Source organism: Protopterus annectens, chromosome 3.part0 (genome assembly GCF_019279795.1).
Source record: "Protopterus annectens isolate FY-2018-M chromosome 3.part0, PAN1.0, whole genome shotgun sequence".
Taxonomy (NCBI): Eukaryota; Metazoa; Chordata; order Ceratodontiformes; family Protopteridae; genus Protopterus; species Protopterus annectens.
Genome location: NC_056731.1, coordinates 1,118,406,035 through 1,118,419,810, shown reverse-complemented (window position 1 = coordinate 1,118,419,810; position 13,776 = coordinate 1,118,406,035). Strand labels below are relative to the sequence as shown.

The 13,776-nt window shown below is 39.4% G+C and overlaps 1 protein-coding gene across 1 annotated transcript in view; it reads right to left on the bottom strand.

The window, feature by feature from the left end:
• Positions 1-13,776, bottom strand: part of OSBPL1A (oxysterol binding protein like 1A) — a gene marked incomplete in the record, with an annotated part of 2,690,541 nt that overhangs the window by 1,430,242 nt on the left and 1,246,523 nt on the right. The window contains 1 exon segment of the mRNA XM_044065352.1: positions 4,228-4,329. Coding sequence (XP_043921287.1) covers positions 4,228-4,329 — 102 coding nt within the window.

Here is a 13,776-nt window from a genome sequence, read left to right as displayed (position 1 = left end):
CAGGCAACTGTTCAGCACTGTCATTACTTCAGCTCAGGGGGTTGATTGGCTCACCCATCCTGGGGATAAGGCAATGTTGGGTAGCCTCACCCCACAACTGCTTTCTGTACTGCTAATCATACATTGGTCATCTGAGATGAAGACAGGGATTTATCCTTCTGTACAACAGAACCACCTCTGTTTTTGACAGTTTGGTGTCCTTCTCTTTCAAGATTTCTCACTAGTAGAACATTATGTGGGCCTAGTACTTTATAGCTCATTGTAGAATTCTTGTATAAAAATATAAGCTATTTCTGGACACCAATCAGGCCACCTGAGACAGAACAAAACAAATATCAAAGGAAGAATTGCAGGAGGAACAGCTAAGCCAGTTATTTATGTGGCTCAAGCTTCAAAAAACCTTACCCTTTCTAAGTGGTGTTTTGGTGACACATTTTAAACAATCCTTCATCAAAGTCAATGTCCTATCAATGAAGAAAGTCTAAGGATAGATTTAGATAAAAGGGAATTTTCATCCGCAGGCACAATATCCAAAGCAAAGGTGTGGGAATTAGGTCTGTGTAAGCCAGGGATGCTCCATTCCACTTGGAACTTGGAGGAGAAGAGAGATAGAGGTCTTTTTCCTCTTCCTATAAGAAAAGGTTTCTCATGCAGATGGGCTTGAAGGAAGCTTATGAAACAAACTGCCTCTTGTACTAAAACAAAATATACCTTGGCAATATTTTAAATTTGAGAAAAGCTAAAGCAAAATACTGGATGCTCACAGGCCAAGGTACAACACCTAAGCATTCTAATATTAAGAGTTCATGTATAATGTAGTCACTGCCACTGTATTAAACAGTGGTTACTTGGTGGTCCAACTACAACAGTCCATAAGTCAAACTAAGGAAATCCAGACATGGGTTCCACACCAGACTCATTTTATTACGTATATGGAAAGTTCCAGCACTGATCCCCATATTGACATCCATAATAATGATCAAAACAGTTTTCCTTGCACCTTTCCATTCCCAGGCCAACTTTTAAATCAGAGAGTTGGTAGGGAGAATGGGGGATATAAAGTGGACTTTAACCTGTGAAGTGAATGAAGGAATTCTAACTTCAGCAGAGAGAAGAATAGTAGTTTCACAAAATACAACAATCCTCGAATAAATTATGCATTCTCCATAGTTTTTATTTTCTGTGATTTCTGTGGAAGATTCCAAAATGCTGCTGCTTCTTTTACTACGTTTGACTCTGTACACAAATTTCTGAATAACTGAAGGAAAAAAGGATGCCATCAACCAATTTTCTAAACTTTAAAATGCATCCACAGTGTAAATAAACTGCAGTGAATGCAACATGTAATACTATGTGTATCTGCAGGCTGTATGCTTACGAATCTTGGTCCCTTAACTCATTACATCCGAGTGACGCCTCCAGGTGCATCTGCAGTTAACTCCTACTGACTTCTCTAGGCGTCAAATATTGCTTGTTCATATCTGCATCAATAATATCAAATGCCTTGCTATGTATAAGGTTTTAACAGATTTCGTCTTAAAGCTTACACAATGGCAATCTGAAATGCAATAATATTTGACCTGTGTCTAGTGCAGGCAAATAAACATTAACTGTTGTTTTTAAGATATTAATTTATATAGATATAATGTTCATATTTTTCAATCCTCACTACTGACTCCAATATGAGACTGTCACTTAAACAGGAGTAATATTTCACAATTTTCCCCTAAGAGCAGAAAAGAAACATGCTCTACAGCCTGGGACTGGACTGTATACTTCTATTCACCCCAAATGCAACTTCTTATTACCCACTTCAAAGCAATGTGTCCCAGTTTAAGATCTCTGATACACTTGCACTTAAATAAATTAAATCTCACACATCCAAACACTTCTAAGAAAGCCTGACACATATTTTCAGCTGTGTCCTCTTCCCCAAAATAATACAGAAATGCTGCCACCAGAGTGTCTTCATGCCTTTCTAAAGGGGTGTCCAATTATGAAAATTAAATATTAAAACAAACAGTAGCAAATGACCTAAGCAGCCAGGTTTTTGGAGTGGCTGGGGAAGTTATCAAGGCAAGTATAAGCACTCTCAGATCACTAAAGAAAAACACTGATTGCCCAGCCACAAGGTAAGTTAATAAAAATATTTAATATTGAGCAAAATTATTAAAAATATAAAACAGTAATTCCCAACAAACAAACAGAACTCAATCACCAGGAAAATTAAATCAATACTTTAGGATAAAGATCCAACGTTCAGAAAAATTCTAACTGATCTAGCGGATTAGTTATAATTTCCTAGCTAACTAAAGAACACTGTCCCTGATCTAAACTAATTTACTACAACAGAGCAAATGCAGGTGTAGAGCTCTTGAGTCCTTTTTGGGTATCCACTGCACAGTTCATCTGAGATCAACTGACATCTGTAATTGACAGCTGACTTCTGACAACTCACACCTAGTTACCTGGCTGTTAATTGGCTGTAACTGTCTTCAGCGGGCTCTTTTACAGACTAGCCCAACTGCCAACTGTTCCAGTTCTAATTTTCATTCCATATTTTTTTTAATTCAACCAACTGCTGTTTTCTAAAAGTTCCTTCCTGTCTTTCAGCTTCTGACAGCAACACATAGCAACTGTCAACATTCTGATGCCATCAACTGCTGATCAGCTGAATTTGAGACAGCTTGCCTTTAGAATCTCTTTTCACAATCATGGGCAGTTAGAAATGTAAAAGGACACTGTTCAAGTTTTTAAAACATTCTTTTCAAACAGATAAATCAACATGCAAGAACTTATTTACAATATCATACCTAGTCATGCTGGCATACAATACGCAGGTCAATCTGAAATTATGTACAAAAAACTCAGCCAGACATGCCAGCACAAATAACAAGTGTCCAATTTCTTCACAAAGGCCACGGGAAAATGCATCCACATTTAACAACTGAAGCATGATGGACCACTCATCACTCAGCTGTTGCCCCAGTACCTAGACATTGGAGGTTTTATTGAGAAGAAACTGTTTCTCACACACACACACACATATATATATATATATATATATATATATATATATATATATATATATAAACTAGCTCAGTAGTTTAGTAGTAGAAGATAAAGTTACAGGGAAAGTGAATGCCATTCTTTATTAAAGCTTCTTTGTTACAGCAGCTCTGTGAGTTGTGCATCAGATTCCATTTATCTTCACAGCTTAATTCCTTAATATCAATATGCTAATGTGACACAAATGAACAAAACAAATGGTCAGAAAACACAAGGGGCAAATGGAACAGAAAAAACAAGCATAATTCATTTTTAATAGGGTGCACAGTCATCCATCCTGTATGCCCTGTTGCTCCCTGGCAGACAGACCACCTCTGTGTAAACACTTTGCGAGTTGTTGCAATGAAAGTCTTGTAGAGTACATTTAGTGAAATGTGCATTTCCCCTGAGCTGTGTAGTGGTGACACACTGTCATGACTCATGCTCATGACAGCACTTCACTCCAAAAAAAAAAATCCAATATGGACATGGCAAATCATTCCTGTGGATGTCAGGGTCCAACCCTGTAATATCTATAAAGTGCAGTTGTTTACATTTAAAAAAAAACAAAAAACTTTTGTTTCAGCATTTGGTCATAACAATATCTGCTTAGAAATATTCTGCAAATTTAACATCTCAAAGAAAAAGGGGCCCTCACAGCACATTAACAAAATCAGCAGAACATGATAAAATATGAGAGAAAATTTGAAAACAAAACTCAATAGTAAATCCAATACTGAGATGTATAAATATAGGCAAATATACATAAAAGGAAGGTTTATCCAAATTAGAACTGTAATCATTTTTTTCAGTATTTTTATCTACATTCTGAACATGTTTCAGATTAGACGTACTTAATGTTCCAGACACAACTAAAAAAAAAAAAAAAAAAAGCCTTTATTTCTCATAAGACACAAGGTAGTGACAAGAAAAATAGTCTTCAACTTTTGTAAAGCACTAGCAAGTCAAAATCTAAAAGGGTCACCATTTACCCAGACCAAAATGAAAAATGCAATGAATGCTGGGCTCTGCAAATGTTTTATTTAAAAGAAAGTTTTGCTCTAGGAGTCAGTGTTGTAGTTGTATGTCAAAGTTCAAAGTAAACAGCAATAAGCTTAAAGCAAATATTATAAAATTTAAATGTGGCAAAAATGCTAGCCTAATTAAATTAGCACTTACTTTTCTTGTCTGTTCTGGAGACTCTTTTGAAGAAACTTTAAAAACATGAATACTGTCATCAAAACATTTAATTGAGAAAATGCTGCTATCGGAGGGTTTTACCTTCAGTAAGAAAACAGAAACAAAACAAATCAGAATTACAAATAAGCACACATTTCTGACGTTTCTAAACATTTCCTTCAAGGAGAATGGAAACTTTCTGCAATCAAATATTTAAGATGTTCATCTTCATAAGCAATATAAAATGCTGCCTACCAGATTTTAGAAAACAAAGTAGACTGGCTGGCACTCTTCTGTAAATAGATTTTTACATGGTAGTATTTATTAGCTGCATTAGTGGACAAATCCAGACTGGACCACTTGCAGCCATAACTCAGCCCCAAGCAGACCCTCAAAGAGAGATAATTTTCACAGTAGCACAAGATCTGGATGTACCCATTTTCTGTATCAAGGTTTCCAGTGAGATTATATTTCAGTAGTGACTAGCTTCCCTGTAAATGACCAATATATTTCACTCCATGGAAAGTGTGGTAATGTGTGGTAGTGCCAGCTATGCCAGGAGAGTAGGGCAGTGTATGTGTAATATATGCCAGCATAGCTAGCTGGAATTTTGTAAAGAATTGTATGTCATTTGAGTATCAAAGTGATTTGTACGGATGCTTGTGTTAAAATCTATTTGTACAGCTGTTTATCAACAGAGGATTCTGCTTGACAGAAAGGAAATATACATGTATGTCAGACTGTATTGTTGCAACTGATGAAATAGAAATATTTTTACAGAGGATACTGGGAGGGAAGGGGTTAAGCTCAGCCCAGCTGACCTTAAGAAATATAGCCTAAAATTAAATGACTTGGTCTAGACCATAAAATTTTATCTCACAGGTCTGAATGCTGCCAGAGAATAGCTTGTTAGTTTCTGCAGGAAAGGTGGACATGCTGGAATTGTTTTGCAGTTTCCTGATGCTGTAATAAACCTTAGCTAAAGTTATGTGTGTATATTGTAACACATCAGTGCCAGATCATGGCTCAGTTTCTAGTGAGGGGGTAGTGTGGGAACCACAGAGTTTAAGTGACCAAATGTTTTGATGTCATTGTGTAGCCGGCAATGAACCTGTATTTGAATACTAATGAGAGATAAGAGGTATGCACTCTGTTTTGGGACCTGATAAGACGCTGATCCACTTTTCATTTTGCCTTGCTTTAGTAACTAACTAGGGAATAGTAATTCTTTAGTCGGTTAAAAAATATAGTGCGATTAGCTAAATGTATTTTTCGGTGTCTTTCTGAGTCTTTCCATCTGTGTTGTGTTTTAAATTTTTTTGTGACTGAAACTCTGGTGTATTATACACATATATTCAGTATTTTCATTTTTTTATTTATTATTAAATATATCTAAACCTTTCATTATGGCTGGTCTTTCAGAAAATATTTAATCTTTTATAGTACTTGCATTTATTTAGTGGTGCTGTGGCTCCAAGTTCTTGAAGTCTTCCTGCTTGGTTACACTCTACCATTTGTATAAATATTAAGTTTTACCAAGTGTAATTGGACACACTGGTAAAGGCCTTAAAGTAGCTGGCTTCAGGTGTTCTGATGGCAGTGAATCTACCTTATAGTCTGGGTGAAGGTGGAAGAAAGGGTAAGCTGTGCCAGCCTTTTCCAGGTGTGTGTGTGTGTGTGTAAAACTCAAATCTCAAAAGAGAGGGTATATCACAGCTACTTTGAACAGGGACACTGAGAGCACTGCTTTCACAGAGACAGCAGTAGAAAACTTGGTTTAGAACACCCAGCTAAGGATTCAGCTTGGTGCAGAGAGTTGCATCTGAAAATTTTTCTCACTGTGAATGTTCCCCACTGGTATCAGTGGTGAGAACTGAGGCTTCTTGATTACTGGCCCAGAGGAGGGACGTTGCAGAAGGCAGTGGCATTGATCCCGCAATAATTGCTGTTTTGTTGCTCTCTCTCTCTCTGGTTCATTAAGCCTACATTCTAGCCTGAAAGTGCCTCTGTAGCAGGCAAGTCTAGTGCCAATTTAATTTGCATTTAAAATTGTACAGTAAATTTCAACAACACACAGACATTCCAGAAAAAAATCATAACACTTAAGTAGATGAGAAGCAGTGGAAACCTTAGCCACAAAGCATTACAGAAAACATCACATGGGATCACCCATTATCAACAGTTCAAAAAACAAATGTGATGAAATCTGATGCAGTAGTCCATGAAAAGAAGACAAAAGTAGCATTGATCATTGCAATTGCTACACCCAGTGATTACACTGTTTTACACAGAGAGAGAGACAACAAAGTCATAAAATACCAGCATTTGCAAGTAGAAGTGAGAGCAATGTGGAAGAAGGATACCCAGACAGTACCAATAGTATAGGTTCAATGAGTTTCATAAAAAAAAGAATTTACAGTCGTATTTAGGTGTGTTACTGATACATGCAACTATGTATGAAATGCAGGAGTCAATTCTGGACACATTGTGGATGTTGCAAAGACTACTACTGGCTAACATCAAAGACTGAAACAATACTAACTTCATGAACTTTAATCATACTTTGACTTAAGAATGGGGTTCATTCCCATCATGGCAATATAAACCAAAAAAACTTGGAGAAATTAAACCAGGATAAGCATCAGTGCATTAATATACTGTATCATCACAAACAGAAAAAAAAAACATACAAGGTGAAAGACAACTGCCACAATAACCTGAGATAAATTAGGCAAACAGCAAGAAGGAGAAAATCAGTCCCAAAGTTTCTCAAGTATTTTACCAATACCCTGAGAGGAAATACTGTAGAGTCCCAGTGAGGGAAGGAGGGATGGTGGCTTCACTGCTGCAGTGACTTCTCATCAATGTTATGTTATGACTACCATCTTAAACAACTCTTCTGTCATCTTCAGGACTGTCACTCTTAACAGTGAATCATAAGATTTGGGAAAGATCCTCAAGCAGAGCTTAATTATCCCCAGGAAATGGATAATTGCAGGATCTTCTGATATGGAATAGCAGAAAATTAAGCACTCTACAATGGCAAACTACAAGAATAAATTTAAGTGTAAACATGAGTAGACTGCAAGCAACAGTTTCTTATCCATGGTGGACAGCTGCAACACAAAAATTAGCTCAACAGGAATTGGTACAGTACAATAAGTCCAACGTAAGTGGCCTGGATAGGCATATTAACATCGAGTGACATAATGGGATATTCAGAATTACATTATAATCATTGAATCACCAAGATTTCACCCACCTCAGTCAGAGCCCAATGCCTTCTTGTACAATCTGAGAGTTAACCAAATTATTTTTGAATACACACACACAGTTTCCCAAGAGGGTCTACTGATACCCCTTCAGTGAAAAAAAACCCTTTCATGTAATCATGGTACATGCTTCCTATCAATCAGACTGCTAATCTGATGCCAAGATCTTAGTCACTGAACACTTTTCTAATGAGCCAGCTAATATTAAGATACAACTGCGAGACAAGAAGTATTCTTTCAAAAATAATCTGTTCTACTTTCATAACAACTCCACTTGGGAAGGAGATGCAGTCAGAAAATAAACCATGCAAGTATTGGTGGTACCTCAGTTTTTTTTTTTTTTCACGACTGCAGTTTATCACATGATGGTGTTATGAAAGTACACTCGATTTTCAAGGCAATATAATTTCTCCATTAGATCTGATCTTAAAGATGCATACCGTTTGTTAGCTGCTGATATGCTGGGGTAGTTCCAAAATCTAAAACTGTAGAAACGGTGGGGCACACGTGTGCCAGCATACTTCTCAACTGTTACTGACTTTGCCTCACATTTCTGGCCAGACCCCCCCCCCCCTTTTTTTTTATTTTCTGGTCCATCAATGAAAATTAAACTCAGTAATGTAACACATTACAATTTCATATTTCTTACTGTTCAGAAAATCCATGATGATGCAAAACCTGTTGTTCTACTAACTTTATGTGATTTATATGTTCATTGGTGTATACTAGGCTACTGGCCTTGGAGCCTTTACAAGCCTAGCCTAAAGCATTTCCTGGCATTGTGCCGCCTGACGTTAGTTCCCAGTGCCCCTATCAACCAGGGCCACTGGAGAGATCCCCGGGGTGAATTTTCTATTTCCCATCCACTCGTCAAGATTTCTTTTGAAGAGGGCTAGTGAGATGTTCTGCTTGACGTGTATGGGAAGTCTGTTCCAGAGTATGGACAGTCTCTGGGTAAAGAACCTGTCCCTCCAGCATGTTCTGCTAATTGAGGTAATGAGGTTGAGATCTCTGAAGCATGTTGTATGGAGAGATTGGGATTTCTTTACATGTAGCATATCTAATAGTGCTGGGACAGACATGGCTTTGTAGGTCAAGCAGAGATTGTCTCTAAGTAGGCGGTATGAAACAGAGTATAGCTTGAGTTTTTTTGAGTCTGTCCGTACAAGGCATGTGTTTAAGTCCTAAGATCCTCTTAGTGAGGTATTTTTGTGGCCTTCCCAGTTGTTGTAGGTATCTAGCAAGGGACATGCCAAATGGGGTGTTGTACTCTATAATAGGTCTAATGAGGGAAGAGTAGAGGGAGACAATAACCTCTTTCTTCCTGGATGCAAAACTCTTTGTAATGAGATGTGCCAAATAGAAGGACTTTCTGACCACAGTGGCAATGTGGTTGCCAAAGGAGATGTTACTATCAACCTGTGTTCCCAAATCTCTTATGACACCATCAGTGTTTAGTGGACTACTGTCGATGAGGTAGTTCATGGGCACCGAGTTCCTCCCAAAGGGAATGATGATGCATTTTTTGGCACTGGGCTTATGGCCATGGTTCTGGAGCCAGTCACTGGTTTCAGTAAGGCCTTTCTGCAGAATGTCTATATCTCTTGGAGATTCAATAATGGCTCCCAGTTTGCAGTCATCAGCAAACTTTGTCAGCCAGAGTCCCTTTGTGTTGGCCTGGACTTCAGAGAAGTAGATGCCAAACAGAAGAGGACCAAAGACCGATCCCTGTGGGACACCACTCGTGACTGGTCAGTAGTCTGACTTGGAGTCTGCTACTTTCACAGCGCGGGTTCCATCATTGAGCCAGTTTGCCACCCACCTTGTGACATAGGGGTTTATGTCTAGTTCCGTGAGTCAATCTATGATCCCTGAGTGAGGAATGGTGTCAAAGGCCTTGGCCAGATCGAGGTAGGGTGTGTGAACTACCCTTGCCTGCATCTGCAGTTCTGGTGACAGACTCGAAGAAGTCTACCAGGTTGAGCAGGCATGATCTACCCTTCACAAATCCGGACTGCATGGGGTCTAGAGTTTGGAGATTCCCAATGTCCCTATTTATAAGGTCCATGATGATGTGCTCCACATAGCCTTACACACCACACTTGTTAGGCTAATGGGGTGGTAGTACCCAGGGTCTGTAGCCGATCCCCCTTTGTGGAGTGGGATGACTGCAGCAGTGCGCCATTTAGTATGGACAATTCCTGAAGTGAGGCTGTGATTGAACATAGAACACAGGTGTGGTGCTAGTTCGCTTTGTAATTCATGTAGAACACAGCCAGGGATATTATCAGGCCCCATGGAAGCTGTATTCCTGGCCTTGGACAGTGCAGTTTTAACCTGTGCAGCAGTAATATTGGGTACATGGCATTCCTATGGTATTATGATTGGCCCTTTAGGGGGTGAAGTTTGCCTTGAACCTGTTGGCCAGTATATTGGCAATGTTGGTCAGCTCAGTATAGGAGATACCATTGTGCTGTATCTCACAGCAGATCTGAGTATTGCCATGTAGATTCTTGACATAACTATAGAAGGCTTTGGGGTTGTCTTTGGTATCTGCTGCTATTTTGTTTTCGCAGCCAGCTTTATAGGATTTGATGAGGGATCTCAGTTTTTTTTTTGAGGCAAGCAAGGGAGTTTTTCCAGTCTTGGGACTTCACCTTTCTCTGCAACAGTTTCTTCCTTCTGTTGTAAAGTTTGTTTATGGTAGGGGACCACCAGATTGGCTTCCTTATTTTAGGAGAGAGTGTCTTGGTTCTGCTGGGTATGGCCCGTTTCATGCATTTGTGTACGTGTTCATACAGTGCATAGGTGTATGATTCAGTGGGTCATGCACCTATTTTCCATTTGCATAGTTGCCGTGAAGTTAGCCACTTCTGATTTTAGAAGGCCAAAGCTTGCATTGGAGAAATCTGTCATGGTGGTTACCTCTACAAGGGGTGTGGGTGGGATGGGGATATCCATGGTGATTAGCTTGTGGTCAGATCTGATCAGGGAGGAGTTAACTGATGGTGCAGAGAAACAGTCTCCCATTTTATTTATTTATTTATTTTATATTTGTTAACCGGGCTAGTCTAGCTGGATACATATCCTTTTTCAGTAGAGGCCCGAGGAGAAAAGCTCCAACATACATGGTAAATCACAAGTTGAAAAAAACAAGTTATAAAAAATACAGGTTATAAAATTTTAGTAATAACAAGGTCAAGGATGTTGTTGCCCCTAGTGGGGGTACAAATTAGTTGGTCCAGGGTGTTGGAATTAATGAATTCCAGAAAATGTTGGGCAAGTGTGAAGGTACTTGAATAGTTTTCCCAGTAAATGGAGGGGTAATTAAAGTTGCCCAGTATGAGGGTGTTGCACTGAACCTTGATATTTTCCAGGGTGCTCAGAAATGTGAAGTGGGAGTCTTGGGACATGGTGGGGGATCTATAGCAGGCTACAACCTGGATTTCAGTCTTACCTAGTGTTAGTTAAACCTGAAGTATCTCTGATGCGTTATGTTGAGCTACTAGTCTGGAGGTGCGCACATCCTTTATTAATATGGAGACACCTCCTCCTTTAGGGCTTCGGTCCAAATTCTAGGGCCGAAATGTGTAGTACGAATTATAGCCTGGTAGTGCAGGGGTGCTCTCCAGAGCCTTGAACCAGGTCTCTGTTACTGCACAAATGTCGATGTTCTCCATTTTAAGGAGTACTTCGAGTGAGTGCATCTTGAGATTCAGACTTCTAGCGCTGAGTAGCTTAACCCCTAGACTACATTTGCTTATAGCTGTTACGGTGGTAATGTTGTTATCAGGACATTGTCTAAAAAAGGCACTATAGGTGTGGCAAGAGCCTTGGCCAGTATCCAGAATCCTAGGGTTGACAGATGAAGGCCATCTCTGGCAAAGCATCGAGGTCTGTCAATCATGTTGTCCCAGGCAGACAGATACTGGATCCCCTTGGAATGACACCAGAAACTTAGCCAACTGCTGAAGTCAATAATTTTCTGCTTGTACTGTGGTATCATTCTGGGTGAGGGTAGGATGCTACTCAGGGCTAGGGTCCTACCTGCCTGGGCTACATGGTCGAAGAGCCCCTCCATGTCTCTTTTCATGTAGTCCAGGGAGGTATGTCTCAGGTCATTCACATCAACATGGACAATGACAGTGTAATATTTGTACTTATTGTGGAGTGACCTGAGTGTGTGCATTATGTGGCGGATCCTGGCTCCCGACAGGCAGCTGACCGTTACCTTCTCCTTATTCAACCTAGTGGGTGGGACATCAGTGTGCCTTACTATGGAGTCACCTATGACTAGTGTATTGGGTAAGCTGTTTTTCCTTAGGGGCTTTGGTTGAGTGGCACACTGTTTATGTGAATTATGTCTTTCATGGTTTGTGCTCAGATGTTGTGGTTGCTTGCATTTCTGCCTTGGAGGTCTCTGTTGTTTGGGTAGATTTTTAATGACAGCCACTGGGAAGGTGTGTGTGTGTTTTGTGTTATGTGAGTGCAGTGGTTGTGTATGTTCTGGAGGGCTGTGTGTTCCATGTGGTGCGGTGCGGGTGTTGATCATCTCCTCTTGACTGATTACTCCAGTCTGGGCTGGAGAATGCTTGGCTTTCAATTTGGATATATAGGTGCATCTCTCACAAGTCTGAGTGTTAGGATGTAAGAGTAATATTTAAAACTAGTCCCTGATTTTGGTAGTTAGTAACCCCATTATTTTTGGCTTTTTCCTGATTCTGAAAGAAAAGGTTGAGAGCTAGGAGTGCCAGCTTGCAGGGGGTACAGGGGTACAGAACACCTTTTTAAATCTTTTCTTTCTCCTTTGAGAATTCATAAGGACAGAACCCTTGTGTTGCAACAAGCTGTATGTTATTTCTGCTTCTAAGATTTGTGGTCACCCAGAGATTCTGCAGAAAAAGTTAATACAACAGAAAAGAAGAAACGTAACAAAAGACCAAAGGACTAGCAAATACTAGTGTTTTTGTTTCTGAGGATGACTAACTGTCTACATTTTACATAATAGCAAAAGAGTAAACTCAAGTCTTAGGAAACTCCACTGCGAGCTTTCTTCTTCTCTTTAAATCTTGGTAAGCAGATATGGGCAATTGATGTTTTTTGCAGGGCTATTTGCTGTGGCTGATGTGCAACTCTCATTTCTCAGTTTATCTGAAATGGAGTTGACAATACATTATTGAAGCCCATATTTTATTATTTTTTTATTTTACTACAGACAGACATCAGACATGTAAACATGCAACAAAGTAGCAATAACTGCTGGATTATGGTGGTGGTTTGTGAATCAAAATGACTGACTGCTGCCAAATGCTCATTACTCTGGCTTTACAGGACTAATGTAATTTGTGTGAATTAAACCACACTTCTTCCATGTTTTTTTTTAATTCACAATTAGACACTTGAGGTGTACATAATCACAGTAATTGAAGGGTATGTAAGCCATCTGTGGATAAACATGACTGTCCCTTTCTGACATTGATCATCATCAGTCAGTCACTGATCTGGTGTGGCAGGAGCAGTATTACGCAATGTAATGTATATACTGAAATCAGTATACACCGAAGCACTGCTACAGGTTACAACTGTATGTATATATGTTAAGTGTGCATTGGGGATGGGGGTGTTGCATTGCATTTTATGAAAATTGGGGTGGCCATAACTTCTTTTATTTTCCATTACAGTCAATATCAGTACCTTACCCTACCCACCTGTTTACGAGAGAGGAATTTAAGGACTGGGCAGTGGAAATTATTCAAGATTTATTACAAAAGACAGAAACGCCTTCAGAAGTTACAGTTAGTGAGCGAGATAAAATGAAAGTCAAGTTTAAAAACAGGGTAGCAATAGAAAGAAAAATAAATATTAAGAAGTAACAGGAGTTATTTCACGGGGCTGACAAGTACTGGAGAATAACGGGAATCTCATAGAGCAAGAGAAGGCACAACTGCAAGTGTGCAAGTAGTAGAGAGAATAATAAGTGAGCACTGGGTTAATATGCATGAGTTTAGAAAGACTGCTGCTAAGCAACTGTTATTTATTTAAAATCCTATGAAGGGGAAAATGGGAATCCTACACAACGCCAAATGTACATGCACAGAGATTGCTGGATTTTGTAAACACAAACTCCCTGGACCAGAGAGTCAATACACCGACAAGGGCTGCAACCATACTGGATCTGGTCCTCATTAATGCGGGAGACTGCTGCACACCTCCTACTGTAATGCCTTCCCTGGTAAGGTCAGATCACAAAATGGTCTCCTTTGAAGTAAAAATAAAA